At 36.8% G+C, this 16249-nt stretch overlaps 1 protein-coding gene across 1 annotated transcript in view; it reads left to right on the top strand.

Moving 5' to 3' along the window:
- Positions 1-15228, top strand: part of GPR26 (G protein-coupled receptor 26) — a 34319-nt gene extending 19091 nt beyond the window's left edge. The window contains exons 2-3 of the mRNA XM_070753996.1: positions 2426-2539; positions 14774-15228. Of these exons, the coding sequence (XP_070610097.1) occupies positions 2426-2539; positions 14774-15005 (346 nt within the window). The 3' untranslated portion in view covers positions 15006-15228. The remainder of the gene's footprint in view (positions 1-2425; positions 2540-14773) is intronic.
- The last annotated feature ends 1021 nt before the right edge of the window (positions 15229-16249 follow it).

The raw sequence follows: 16249 nt of genomic DNA, 5'->3' as shown, positions 1-16249 counted from the left end.
AAATGATTTTCAGGTGTATTTTCTTGCCAAGCTTTTAAAAAACCATTTTCCCTTTATGTTGTTATGAACAATTCATTCTGTTTTAACTATGGTGTTTTAGCACCTTTCAGGCTAACTCTAAGAGAAAGAAATATGTGCTTGAATGAGTAAATAGTTACTCTGATTTTAAATGATTTTCTAGAATTTTCTTTTACCTGTGGAGATTGAAATAGTGCAGTGCTGATTCTGAACAGCTTGATGAACTGATTCCATATTTCAAAAAGTCCGCAGATTTTTTTTGAAATCACTATTTTACTTTTCTTGACCTAGTTAGATTTTCTTGTCACCCTCTCCTTAAAAGTCTAGGGTTGCAGCATTTCATTGTTTCTTAAGTATTTTTTTAAAGGACAAACTTGTTGACTTAGAAAAATTTAAAAAAATGTAATTTAAGTAATTTAATATTCATAGTAAAAGTCTGAATTGGTAAATTTCTGTATCTGAGGCAAAGATTATAATCATTATGTTACTTTAGCAATACCAAAAATGGGTGGAATTGAAACTGTTTAAGAGCAACAGGATGACTGGAAATAAATGTTTATTTATTAGTGAGGGTTGTGTCTGTTTGGACATCTAGCTGATTTCATTTCTGTTGATGCTTTCATCTGTATATATAAATATACAAACTTAACATAGAGGGAGAGGCAGATAGACTGTTAGACTTATAAAAAATATGTCCAGGAAGACTCATCGACTTGAAGTAAAATCTAGACAATTGTTTTCCTGGAGAAAAGGTAAGAGGACACACTGCAGAGGAATTATCCAATGGGGTGACATAATGATCTTTGGTGAATTGGAATCCTCTGGGAGCTGGAAGTTTCTTAATCTGAATGGGTTTTCTTGAATTGGTTTACAGGAAGAAACAGCTTAGTTGGTCAATACATATATTATTATTATTATTATTATTATTATTATTATTATTATTATTATTTACTAGATTTGTATGCCGCCCCTCTCCGTAGACTCGGAGTGGCTCACAGCAATAATAAAGACAATGTAAAACAAATTTAATAATTTAAAAAACACTAAAAACCCCATTATTAAGAGCAAACATGCGCACAAACATACCATGTATAAACTGCATAGGCCCAGGGGAGATGTCTCAATTCCCCCATGCCTGATGGCAAAGGTGGGGTTTAAGAAGTTTACGAAAGGCAAGGAGGGTGGGGGCAGTTCTAATCTCCGGGGGGAGCTGGTTCCAGAGGGTCGGGGCCGCCACAGAGAAGGCTCTTCCCCTGGGTCCCGCCAAACGACATTGTTTAGTCGACAGAACCCAGAGAAGGCCAACTCTATGGGACCTAACCGGTCACTGGGATTCGTGCGGCAGAGATATTCTGGTCCGATGCCATAGTTACATGTCTTGAATTATTATTCATTGATTTAAGAGACCACACTTGAAATACTGCATTCAATTCTGGTCACCCTGATATTAAAATATACTGAGTCTCTAGAAAGAATGTAACAAAGACGATAAGATGAACAACAAACAATAGATGGAACTAGGCATGGCTAGTCTAACAAAGAGAAGGACTAGGGTGATATAATTAACAGTCTTCCAGTATGTGAGGGGGTGCACCTGACGACAAGAAAATAAGTAATGGTGGAATATCATTAAAGAGAAATACAACCTAGTATTAAGGAGAACTTTCCAGAGAGCAAGAACAATTTATCAATGGAACAGCTTATCTACAGAAAATGTGAGTGCTCCATAAGTGGAGCCTTCAAGAAGACATTGGACGCCATTTGTCCAGAATTGTATAGGGTCTCCTGTTTGAAGACTTCCAAGGTCCCTTCCAATACTTGTTATAGTCTCTTCTGAATGCTTTATTAGTTCTTTCATTTCTAATTCTCAACTTGATATACCTCTTTCTCATTTCATCCCAGACTTAAGAACACAAGTATATGTTGACTTGTAGCCTTCATATATTTTGCAGATTGTTATTGCCAATTATTTTCTGTAAATCTACAAGGTCCTGAAATTTAAATGTGTGCAGCCATATATAGATTTATAGTAAATGCATAAACACACATATATACACACATATAATGTTTCCAACATGAATATAAACAACATGTGATAAATTAACTTATGTGTACTTATTAAGATCTGCAATACTATAATGTAATTATAATATGATTTCTGGCAAAGGAAAGGTTTTATTTACATATCCTTTTGTTAAGAAATATTATGATCCAGAAAAATAATTCTATGTAATTGGAATGCCTCTTGGGAAAGAAATTAGTATTGAAATGGCTAAAGAAAAGAAAATGTGGAAATGCAACCCTAGTTTATAATCCGAGTTTGCGGAGAGGGGCGGCATATAAATCCAATAAATCTAAATCTAATCTAATCTAATTGACTTTTCTGTTTATGTCAATTGCTGCACAGTGTAAGAGAGCGATGTCTAGAAGAGCAAAAGAGACGGAGACAACGAGCAACCAAGAAGATCAGTACATTTATTGGCACTTTTATACTTTGTTTTGCACCATATGTAATCACAAGGTAAGTTTTATGCCAAACAAAGATATATCCAATATTTACTTGGCAACATTCTGCTCAGGATTTTTATTTTTCAACTGCACTAACAATTGTTGCTGTATATTGCTTTCATTTTGTTTCTTGCATTATAAATATTCCAATAAACGCTGTGAAGTCTGAAACCAGGAATCAGAAGATCAGAATTGTTTTAGAGAGTTAACCATAAAATGCAGCAGCTCTTTTATGCTCTGAAATGCATAAATATAAGTACACATGTATTTGTGTGCAGATATTTCAAGCCATAGCAAACAACTTGAAGATGTCATATATATTTCCATAATGATTATACACCTGTATTTTATGATGTTCTTATCTAATAAAACCCAGCATTTTGGACATGTAACCTTGGATATTTTCCTGACATGCTCTCATCTTCAGCTGTTGCTAGTGACATTTCTCCTCTGTGCCACATTACGAATATATCACTGTAAAAGAACATTTCCAGTGCCCTCCACATGGTAATGATTAGTAATAGTCCAGCTTTATTACCATGGAATCTCAAACAGCATGTACCACTGCTAAATATATTAAAGAAGATTAGAAAAATGACCATAGTAATAGTAGCATAAAAGAGAAGGAGTATATGGCCAAAATAGATGCATAGGTAGTCCTTGCTTGGTGACTCCAGTTGGGACTGACAACTCTGTCACTAAACTTGATGGTCACTAAATGGAAAATCACATGACTGCGACAGACTTATGACCTAACTTCCCATTTGGTCACTAAGCAAGTCACCATGGTTAAGCAAATCATATACAATATGTGACTTGTTATTTTACTTCTACATTCTCTATTAAGTCTTATCACAAGTTTGTTGAAAACAACACAAACGGCAATCATGTGATTTCAGGATACTTCAGTGTTTGCAAATGTGATGATTGGTTGCATTTTTTTTATAGTGTTGAAACTTTGAACAATCACTAGATCAAGCAATTTGTAAGGGAAGACCACTGGTGATGGAATTATGAATGTATAAGAGTGTACAGTTTAACTAACACAAGATCCCAAAAATCTCAGTTCTACCACAATTGTCAAAACAGTTCAATGTTACTGCGAAATAAAGACCGAGGGGAAAACTATTTAAAGACATCACTTAAAATTGTTCGAGTAGAACTAAAATTTTGAAATGTTGATTGGGGTACTTCATAATCAGCACAAGAGGAGGAGAAAATCTGAAAGATTATGTTAGCTTTTATAAACATTTGGAATGTGTAGATTTTTTTTAACAGAACAGTTGATGAAAAAATGAGAAGATCTTGGCACACATTATGAAACTTAAAGCAGTGTGCATACTGATGTTAGTATCCTGGTGCTAATAATTCATATACATATGTCCAAACTGTGGGAGTTTATCAAATACAGTTCTTATCTTCTGCTTCTATATTTTGACTCACAAATCAAAATGTTTATCTGATACATGCAATAGCCCTTATTCAGCTTCAACTGTTCTTAGAATCAATTATTTTTTCAGCCTTGCTATCTCCATATTAGTAGATTTCAAATATTTTTAGCGTCCAAAATGTTCAGATATATTAGTCTGCGGTTGTGCCTGTTGAGAATTCTGAGTCTTGTATTATGGGCACATTTGGAGGCACTGAGATCATATAGGCTGATTAATACATATTAAATCAAACTCCAGATTTGAAAACAGCTTTGGTCCCTGGTAAGATAATCATTACATCAGAGGCCCCCAACCTTTTGGGCATCAGGAACCGTTTCCATGGAGAAATATTTTTCTGTGGACTGAAGAGGGCATGGTTTTGCATGCTGCCTACATCCCGCAGATGGGGCTTTGCTTGTTTGCGTGGAGCAAGCCGGGAGCATTTCACACTGGTCTACAGTTTTCACTGCTCCTTGCCCACCACTACTGAGCCAGATGACCTTGAAGCAGAATCTCAAACAGTTACAGCACTTGCTTTCATTTTCTCTCATCTTCTCCTCTGCCCTAGTTCAGTGATGGCGAACCTTTTTTTCCTCGGGTGCCGAAAGTGTGCGCCCATGCGCTATCGCACATGTGTGAGTGCCCACACCCATAATTCAATGTTTTGCCCACCACTACTGCATGCATGACCCCCCCCCACTGCCCCACCCTTGTGCAGAACAGCTCCTGCTCCTCTGTTTCCCGACTTCCAGTAGGCTCACTAGGCCTGTTGTTCACCCTCCCCAGGGATCACAGACTTCCTTGGAGTGGTGTGGCCCAGTGACTGGCATGTCATAATGAAGTGCCAGTCCATGGACCAGATGTTGGAGATCCCTGCATTACATCGTCCAGTTTTATCTGAAATATTATATTAAAATAATTTCTCCTTACTTCTGCAGTCAGCTCCAGAGACTAACAGTAATGAGCTTCAAAAATTTTAGCAAGGGGTTCTCTTCTCAGTTAGTGGGCGGGTGTGATTAGGGTGGGTGTGGCCTAGTCGGTCTACTGCACCATGGTGGTGGAGGGGTGTTTTTGCCCTCCCTGGGCTCCGGAGGCTTTATTCGACACTCCAGGAAGGTGAAAATGGCCTCCCCAAGCTCCAGAAGCCCTGTGGAAACTGGAAACAAACTTCTGGTAGATCCTTTTTCGCCCTCCCCAGGCCTCTGCGCATGCCCTGCTCTTACTTGCATCGAAAACAGGCCATGTGTGGACTCTGGGGAGGGAAGGGCAGAGTGAGTGGGGCCAGCCTGAGTGAGATTTGGGGGTTCTTGAACTGCACAGAATCTTAGCTAGAATCCCTGTGAATCCATTTGAATCCCAGCACCCCACCTTTGGATGTAAAATTGCTTAGATCTTGGCAGTTGTGCTGTGAAGCCCAACTCTTCCCTTAAAAATATTTCATATTTGCATGAAATTAAAAGACTTACTAGACTTGGTCGTCTCCGGGTCCCGTTGACTAAACAATGTCGTCTGGCGGGACCCAGGGGAAGAGCCTTCTCTCTGACGGCCCCGACCCTCTGGAACCAGCTCCCTCCAGAGATCAGAATTGCCCCCACCCTCCTTGCCTTTCGTAGGCTTCTTAAAACCCACCTCTCTCATCAGGCATGGTTGAACTGAACTATTCCTTCCCCCCAGGCCTATACAATTTATGCATGGTGTGTTTGTGTATATGTTTGCTTTTAAATAAGGGTTTTTAATTATTTTAACATTAGATTTGTTATATGCTGTTCATTATTGTTGTTAGCCGCCCTGAGTCTACGGAGAGCGGCATGCAAATCTAATAAATAAACAAACAAACAAACAAACAAACAAACAAACAAACAAACAGCCAGCTGTGTCTCTTTTTTCCATCAATATAAGATTAGTTTATCCTATTATTAGATTAATGCTTGGAGAAAACAATGTGTTGAGACAGAGTAATACATTGGGGAGAGGAAAGATAATGGATTAGTGTTGCAAAGTATTGGAATGAGAGATAGCTTCTTTTAGATTCTTTTCTGGAGAGCAGCTATATAATCAGATTTTTCATTTTTATGGTGACTGGCTCAAAAGACATAATAGTGCAGAATGACTATTTTTCATTGTACCACTTGATTTTTTTTGTTTGCTAATTTGTCAGTTGACATATTGATTGTAAAATATTATTCCATTAAAGCTTGGATTCATGCCCAAAGCAGTTAGTTTGGAGCTCAGGTTAAACATAAATAGATAACCCATGAGTTGATAAATTAGATTAGGATGGATAGATGGATTGATGGATGGATATACCATTATGTAGTTGGACTTGTATGACAAAGTAAGATGGTTAAGAACTGCTTTGAAAGGCAAAAATATCTTCTGCCTGATCCTTGTAAAGTTTGTTTATAAAGTATAGATAGATGGCAGAGAGAGAGAAAGAGGGAAAGATAATTGAGAGACAAACAGACAGACAGACAGACAGAGACAGACAATAGATACATGATAGATAGATAGATAGATAGATAGATAGATAGATAGATAGATAGATAGATAGATTCTAATGGAACAGTTTAAAATGACAAATAATATTTAATAAATACATATATCCAGTGAATACATACTGTATATATAAATCCACTCATTAATTAGTGTTTTGCAATCATGCAAAATACTTGATCTTTGCCATTTCTACATAGCCACTGGAATAAGTATAAGGCAGCTTTCTGTTTTTATAGTTAAGGAACACTTAAGGATCAAATGAGAATCTGGAATTAAAAAGCAGCTGCTTTAAAACAGTGGTCTGCTTGTGCTACAAATATGTTCCAAAACTCTTTTAAATCAGCCCTAGCTAATAGTGTCCTGCAGGGGTTGACAATTGCCTATTTTAATTAGTAACTAACATTTGTTGTTTAATGCTTAGTGGTTTTCTGTATGCATGTAACTTGTAATAGACTAATACTTGTATCTCCCACTTATCTGATACCAGTGCTGATCAGTCAATGTTAATTGTGCTTAACTTTATCAAATATAATTAAATTTAAATAACATTTACGCTACCGGTACTGGGATATGGTTCACTGCAACTATTTTCCTGAGGGAGAATTGCTTATATTCTTCTAACTATATTTCTCAGTTTTGTCTTATTGATGAATTATTGATATGCTATCATGTCACTGTTAATTTTTAGTAGCAACATAGCAACATACCCCACACAACCAGACTTGAAATCCTAGGGTTAGAAAGCTTAGAACTACATTGCCTTAAACATGACCTAAGCATGGTCCATCAAATCATCTGCTACAACGTCCTTCCTATCAATGACTACTTCAGCTTCAACCAAAACAATACACTTGCACAAACAAAACTCAAAGTAAACTGCTCCAAACTCAACTGTAGAAAATACAACTTTAGCAACCAGTAGTTAATGCATGGAACTCACTACCGGACTCTGTAGTTTCATGACCAAACCCCCAAAACTTTATCCTTAGACTATCCGCTATTGACCTCACCTCTGTCCTAATGTTTCCCTCTTATTAGCATCAATATCATGTATATAAACAGTGCACTACCACTATGTACTTGACAAATAAAATTAAATAAATAAATTAAAAAAATCCTAATTATGTATTGAGAAGTTGCATGCCATCCAGAATTCCCTGACCGGAATGATCTGCAATTTCTGAAAATATATAAACAAACAAATTTATTTATACGGTATTCATACATTTGAGTATCTGTTATATTGCAATATTTTGCTAGTCTTATTTTTGCCTTCTGTTTTATGTTGTATCCAATGGATGGAAAATATAACAGATATATGCTGACTGTTTAAATGCTTTTTTAGAAGGCCAAATTGATGGCAATTGATCTGACAGTAAGTACAAGCACTCCTTTCTATAAAGAGACTAAGATACCTAATGCTGGTTGTAAAAACTTAGATATAATGCAGAAGTACTAGAAATTACTATCTAATGTAGAATTAGAAAGCAAACAACAGAATGTTGAATGAGGAAAGATAGCAATCAGCAATCTTTTTTTTCAACAACCTATAGACCTTTTTAGTGCTCAAAAGCCACTGGATATATGTTACTGGTAGTACTAATAGTACCAGTGACGGGCTCCTACGGGAACGGTCAGGAACACAGTTCCGGTAGCAAAATTTGGAGTCTACCCTAGAGCACCCAATTTGCACTGAAAGATGTTAAAACAAAATGTATAAGCCACTCCCACAGTGTGGTAGTAAAAATTTTGGTAGCCCATCACTGAATAGTACCAATAGTACTAGTAGTAGAATAAGGAAGAATGAAGAAGGAGAAGGGGAAAAAGAGGAGGAGGAGGAGGAAGAAGAGGAAGAGGAAGGGAAAGAGAAGGAGGAAGTACACTTGAATGATCTTATTTTTGAATGCACAGTAGAACAGATGGATTAGAATGCATGTTTCTTAAGGATAAAAATAATGTAGCATTATCATAGAAAAAGTCAATAGCATCATTAAGCATGTTTCAAGTTTACATAGCATCAGAACTTCTTCTTTTTTTTTTAAATAATATTTATTGGTTATATACAAATATATACAAAGAAACAATACAAAACAGTGTTGACAAGACAAGGTGTTCATATCATAAGCATCTGATCATTGTTTCCAATAGGGTCGAACGAATCACATTTAACAATAACATTGAACATAAGACAACCCTTACACCCCCCCCCCCGCTGCCAGTCTGCAGCTATATTTATTTTTTATTTTCCCGGCTATTCAGTCAGCGGAATCATATTTCTTAAAGTTTGCTTAATCGTTGGTCTAAAGCTTCCTTTTCTAAATAATGTGTTTAGTATTATGATTGTTATAGTTCTAATTTATTTCTATCCTAAAAAGAAAAAAAAAAGAAGAAAAAAAAAGAAAAAAAGAAAAGAAAAAGGGTGTCAGCGAGCAAGCAAATAAATCGTCATATTTTGTTCTTCTCCTTCTCTCCCCCCGTTCTTGATCTTTTTATAATTTGTTTTATTGTATTTTGTTTCCCTTCCCTTCCTTAGCTCTCTCCCTTTCATTGATCCAGTTATAGAACTTGTCCCATGTGGTTATATTTTTTGTTTCCTTGTTGTCTTTCAGTTTTTGTGTTAAGGAGTCATACTCGGCGCAATCGAATATTTTTTTAATCATTTCTCTATCTGATGGTACCTCTTCCCTTTTCCAGTTTTGAGCTATTGATATTCAGCAGCAGAACTTCTATAGATGCCTAACTCCAACTCTTTCTTTTCCTGGAGATGGTTCCTAATTATTGCTACTCTATAATATGGCCAAAGGAGGAACAGATCTCCCATGCTGCCCTCTTCAGATGCTCAAACAAAGAAAAAGAAAAAAAGACATGTACCCGCATAGAAGATCACTGAGAATATTTTTTCCAATGCTTCCCCATACCACTATCTAGTACTTAACAATATAGAAAAAAGGGGAAAAGGCAGGGTTAATTAGAGCATCTTTTTTTGTAGTGTAGAAATCAATGGCTAATTTATCCAAAATTTCTTAGTAGTTTAAACACTCAGCAAAAAAAGAACAGATGACTTCAAAAAAATAATTAGAAAAACTACTGGAAAAGATAATTGGATCAAATATTGCAAAAACATTTTATAGTATTTTTTAATGTCATAGTAGTAAACATTGATTTGTTCTTTTAAAAACTCAACAAGAAGGATATAATGAAGCTTGATTTTGTCATTGATTTAAATTGTATATTCTAAAGATTCATGTTGTATATACGGTACTTTTTTTGTACCAGTTCTATGAATATATTAATATTTATATGATAAATGGGAGTATGGTTAATACAGTTACAGTTTGGACTAGTGATTAGGCGCCAGGCTAGAAACTGGGAAACTGATCTAGCCCCACTTTAGGCATGAAAACAAGCTGGGTGACCTTGGGCTGGTCACTCTCCTTCAGCCCAATTCAGCTTACAGGGTTGTTGTTATGGGGAAAATAAGAGGAAGAAGTGTTAAGTATTTTTTCTGCCTTTAGTTATTTATAAAAATAATAAAGAAGGGAGAAGATAGATAGATAGATAGATAGATAGATAGATAGATAGATAGATAGATAGATAGATGGAGGGATAGGGATAGGGATAGGGATAGGGATAGGGATAGGGATAGGGATAGGGATAGGGATAGGGATAGGGATAGGGATAGGGATAGGGATAGGGATAGGGATAGGGATAGGGATAGGGATAGGGATAGGGATAGGGATAGGGATAGGGATAGGGATAGGGATAGGGATAGGGATAGGGTTAGGGTTAGGGTTAGGGTTAGGGTTAGATAGATGATGGGTGGATGGATGAATGGATGGGTGGGAGGAAGAGAGGCCAGCACATTGTCTCTCTATATAACTAATGTATGGTTACTAATTTCTAAATTTGCTATAGTATTTTCTCCTTTTAAAATAAAGAATGTGACAGAATTAAGCTCTTTTATGGCTCTGATGAATTCCAGATGCAAAGATCTTTTTGAAAGTATTAAAACAAGTCAAATTTGTAATCCTGTGCCTGGAACAAGAAATATTCTAAACCAGTGTGTCTCAATCTTGGAAACTTTTAAGAATTCCTAAAATGTTGGGATTCAACTCCCAGCACTCTGAAAAGTTGAAGTCCACATATCTTAAAATTGCTAAGGTTGAGACACTCTGATCTAGATTTAGAAATGCACAACCACATTATGATAATAGCTATTGCCTATAGTTTATCTCTTAGAATAATGGTTTGAAATTATCTTTTGCTGTCTTCTTGATGTAATTTATATAGTTTTTTTATTACTCCCACCCAAGAAAGGAGAAGAGAGTTACATCCAGCCTTCTAAAGTTCAAGTCATAATTGCATCTAAAATGCTTGCTTGGTTTCCTAACAGAAAAAAAAATGCCAAGCTGTGTAAAGGTCATAATTCATTATTTTCAATATGCATTGAAAGGTTTATTTCAGTCTGTATGGAACAAATCCCAGTAGTTCATATCTATTTTTTCAAAGCTACATAGAGATTGACATCTTAAAGATCAATCAATTGACATTAGTCTATGAATTATATTTTTCCTATAGTGAACCACTTTAGCTTTTTCTCTAAATTCTGTTTTTTCTTCTTTTTGACAACAATACTGTAAAAACCTCCAAATACTGGAAAATCCAAAATGGTAAATTTAAATATTTTAATGGAGCTCTTGCAGATAAGAGTGGGACTTTCTGTATGTGATAGAAAATCCTGAATCTGACAGTTTGACAGAAATTAATTACAAGTGGAACTAATTGTTCACTTGAAGGAAATATACAGTATGTATATACAGCTCTCCAATGCGAGCATTATATTGTACTACTTGTAAATATTCTTGGTGTATTGGTGCATTATAGTTTACCTTGGCACATTCAATTGTGAACATGTTCTTTGACTGCAAAGGTAAAGTTCTCTATGAAGGAATATTTCCAAAAGACTTAATGGTGAGCTATACACACACACCCAAAGGTGCTTTTTCAAGAGTCAACTGAACTTTTTGGTTTTTCTTTGAAGATTTTTCACTTCTCATCTAAGAAGCTCCTTCAGCTCTGGCTGGATGGTAGGGGATGGAAGGATTTATGCTTCTTGCAGACAGCTGATCATTTACCTTCTTTTAGAAAGTTTTGAGGCCACTTGGAGATTTATCTGTGTCATCAGGGTCATTTGCAGAGTAGTGCAAATGGATGTGGAGCCTTCTTGGAACTGTTGAAAGGACTATGTTGTAGATTGGAGATATCAGTCGGACCAGATGGTCTTTGCGCATACTTCCTAAAAAATCTTTCTTCAGCTTTAGCCGAACCACTAAGCATCATCTTTCAAAATTCCTTCAGGACCAGCTCACACTACTCACCAGAGCCTACAAAACTTTTGCCAGACCCATCCTTGAATACAGTTCATCTGTCTGGAACCCATACCACATCTCGCCGTCCCGAGTCTCCGGAGAGGGGCGGCATACAAGTCCAACTAATAAATAAATAAATAAATAAATAAATCAACACTCTTGAAAATGTCCAAGATACTTCACCAGAAGAGCCCTTCACTCCTCCACTCGAAACAGAATACCCTACGAAAGCAGACTATCAATCCTAGGTCTAGAAAGCTTAGCACTACATCGCCTAAAACACGATCTAAGTATTGCCCACAAGATCATATGCTGCAACGTTCTACCTATCAATGACTACTTCAGCTTCAATCGCAACAACACAAGAGCATGCAACAGATTCAAATTTAATATTAACCGCTCCAAACTTGACTGTAAAAAATATGACTTCAGCAACCAAGTTGTCGAAGCGTGGAACTCATTACCTGACTCAGTAGTGTCAACCCCTAAATCCCAACATTTTTAGACTATCCATGATTGACCTTCCAGGTTCTTTAGAGGTCAATAAGGGGCATGCATAAGTGCACCAGTGTGCCTTCCGACCCCTGTCCAATTGACTCTCCTTATCTCATTTATCTTTTCTTCCTTTCAAATATGTTCACCTATACTTTTATATCTTTTCTTCTATTCTTTTCTTTATTTATATTATTACGTATCTATTCTCTTCAATGTGTATTATGTATTGGACAAAATAAATAAATAAACAAAATAAATAAAATAAATAAAATAAATATCCTCCCCCCCATGGTCTGTTGAGAGAGAGCTTTTCAATTTTGACATAGATGGCCTCTTTGAACTCTCTTTCAAACTAGCGGACATCTCTGTCCAAAATTGGTCTTTAAAAGAATGGCATTTGTCTTTTAAATGCAGAGTGATAAAGGGCATACAAATAGACCTCCAGGTGACCTCAATGACTCTCTAAAAGAATACAAATTACTACCCGTCTGCAAGGACTATAAATCTTTCCATTTCCCACCATCCAGTCAAAGCTGCTTGGATAAAAAGCTGAACGTTTTCAAAGACAAACCAGAAAGTCCAGTTGCCTCTTGAAAAAGCCCCTCTGGTGTGAGATGGATAACTGGGAATCCCCATAGACATTCAAAGGAGTGTTGGGGGTGGGAGAGAGAGATAGCGAGACTTTGGTCCTTGAGATGGGAAAAAAGTATGTTGATCTCGGGAGTGAGGCCAGTAGAATCACATAAGGGCAGCAGATTTCTGTTCCTGCTAATACCATCACTCATTCTTTGATGACAGAGTGCAGTGGGGGTGAGACATGGGAGCTTGAGAACTTTTCCTGTCTCAAAAACCAGACTCTCCAACTCATAAATTTAGTGTGCACATTTCACCAGAAAGAGTATTTGTCAACATTAACCAAAAAAGAGGAAATTATAACGTTCCATCTGAATGGAAACTCATATCAAATGCTGTAATGGAGTAGGGAGGAATTAGTTTTTCTTTGAAGTTACCATTCCCATAACACTTTTTTCCACTCTCTCCTTGCATTTTTCTATTGGGATTCCTTTTAGGATTAGACTACAGCCAGTATCTTCATTTCAGCTAGAGGAGAAAGAGAAAGAAGGAGCTCATACTAAAATTTAAACAAAAGGTCTCTAGGAGATCAATATCTTTCTTCATGCTCCCCTCAACAATTATTTAACAAATTTATATTCACTCTGTTAGTCAAACAGTGTTCTGTGGGTAGGAGAGTTAATCCTGAAGCAGGCCAGATCATTAACTCTCCACAAACTCTTCACTGGAAAGGATAGCTAAAACGTTTAAAGATAAATCTTTAAAGCAGGGAGCCTTCGTACGTAAATTGAAGGTCTTCCAGGCTACAATTGCCACGTCTCTCCTGTATGGGCACATTTCCGAGAGGGGAACAACTCCCTTGGAGCCCAACCAGGTCTCAGTCACACATGCCAGGTCAGCCTCCTCATCTGAGAGTATATCTCAGATAAGGAGAGCTTTATTCAAAACCAACCTGGCATTGAGCAGCAGTAGCCTGAGCCCAGAGTCTAGATTTTGCTTATCACCAGATGAGCTGGATAAGGGGCTTTCAGGCAGAAAGTCCTAGTTCCCCACAAGTGGCCTACCCTCCCCCCCCCCAGCTCCTGCCGTATCTGCCTCTCTCCCAGTCGAGACCGATATGCTCCAGCCCTCTCCCATCCCAGAGATAGACCCCTTCATCCCCAGGCCTCATTCATCATCGACAGGCCTGTCATGACATTAAGGGGAAAACAGATGGGTAATAAAAGTATAAAAGGTGCTAATTAGGATGTCGGTTTATGTTTTATTGAAGAAATGTATAACTATGTATATTTTGTTATGAATTAAGGGATATATATGGATGTATAGTGGAGAAAAATAATAAAAAAAATTTAAAATCTTCTTGTTGCTGGAAAGCCTTTCTTACTATAAAAAGTCTCAGACTTTCAAATCCCATTCCAGAGTTATGTGCCAACTGGTCAGTAAGATCTTACAACCTCATGACCTTATAGTAAGGCCATGGGGTCATGGTGCCAGGTTTTCCTACCTATTAAAAATATCAGTTGGGGGAAAAGTCTGCAATCAATCCAGTTCTCTATAGATCAGTTGAAAGTGTCTCCAGTAATTGCATAAATCCAATGAATTTAATATAATTTCAAGAATGAGGTATGCAACTTCATTTTGATAAAAAATATATATGGTGTATTTCTTAGGTATTTCTTAGATATTTACTGGAAAACATGCATAAACCAAGCAATAGTTTTATCTATGTCCAGTAATAATTTGTTACTTTCTTATGCATACTTTTCCCAGTGATTATAAATTTGGTAGAGATGGAGTTATTGAATTATATTTTAATATATATCATTCAAATGCTTGATATGTTTATCTGATACTATTTTTTCTCTCTCTCTTTTTTCTTCGCAGATTAGTAGAATTGTCATCAATAGTTCCCATCAATGCTCATTGGGGAGTTATTTCCAAATGTCTGGCCTATAGCAAAGCTGTTTCAGATCCCTTTGTTTATTCTTTGTTACGACACCAGTACAAGAAAACGTGGAAAGACATAATAAATAAGATGCTGAAAAGAGGCTCAATAAATTCATCAGGTCTCACAAGTGAATCACAAAGTCGACATTTTTTGCAAGGGAACGAATGAAGAGGCAAGAACTATTTTTTTTAAATGTAGCATAATGCTGGTGGACAAAAGCTGAGGAATGAGAGGTGGGCATTTCTGGGATCATCAGCTGACAATATATTGAAAAGCCTGCCTGTTAAGTGTTCAGCAATTTAGGTAATTAATTTCAAATAAAAGTTGGATGCCTTTTAATTCTGATATACAATATAGCCTACTACAAGATCTCCTTCAGCTTCATGAAATATATCCAACCATATCCGCAAAGACATGAGCTTGTCTTTATTTAAATACGGATTTGGCATGGATTATTGTAAAGGATGGTGCTTACATATCCACCATCCCTTTGAAATGTAAAAACACTGGACAACCTAGTGACACTTTTGATATGTGACAGCATATTGACACCTGCTAAAATGTGATTACATAAACTACATGATCTATTCTAAATGCACATAACTATTCTTCTTAAGGCATGGCCATATGAGGTCAGGCTTAATTGCACATCAACCTGTTGGATGAGAATCAGGGTATCTGATCCATAAATTCTATAGTTTGAGGTACTGTTTTCGTTATGTGCAAATATAAGGGAGGTACTATTATTGGGCCAGGACTCTGCTCATATTTTTAAAGTGATGCTCATCCCCCTTACACACTAAAGCATTTTCACACATCAAAATGGGGATATTATGTGGATTTCAAGTATTAACTACACTGCTTCACTATTTTCAGTCAAAGCTATAGAAGCTTTCATGGCCCAGCATCTCAGTGGTTGAGAAGATCCCCCTTGTGTGAGGTAATATATGCTGCAATCTGCATGTGTCCATTGGAGAACAGGTCTAGTCTTTTCCTATTGGTCTTTCTCAATTGTGTGCTACAATGACATCCCACAAGAGAGGAAGATGTATCACATTTCGCCTAAATTGTTTCCATACTGCTATGGTTTTCTGACTGTAAAAAAAAAATACCTAAAGTGTTTTGCATTAATGTGAGTCTGCAGTACACTGGCTAAATACAGACTGCGGGCAGTCTAGAATGTAATCTTCTTCACAATAAGAGTCATTGTGAACATTGTGTTCTGTCCGGTCCTGAAGCCCTGACTGACAGCTTCAAGAGGTGTATACAGAAATGTTGTACAGGACTCCTTTGTCAGTGCTCAGAACTGGATCAAAACGTTTGCACAGGTTCCACACAGACTGTTCTATGCGCTCATTGTATTTGTTTATGAAAGTATTTATGTTAAAAACAATGTATGGAAAAAAGTGTTT

The sequence above is a fragment of the Erythrolamprus reginae genome, chromosome 5 (genome assembly GCF_031021105.1).
Source record: "Erythrolamprus reginae isolate rEryReg1 chromosome 5, rEryReg1.hap1, whole genome shotgun sequence".
NCBI lineage: Eukaryota > Metazoa > Chordata > Lepidosauria > Squamata > Dipsadidae > Erythrolamprus > Erythrolamprus reginae.
This window is presented reverse-complemented; position numbering and strand designations above follow the sequence as displayed.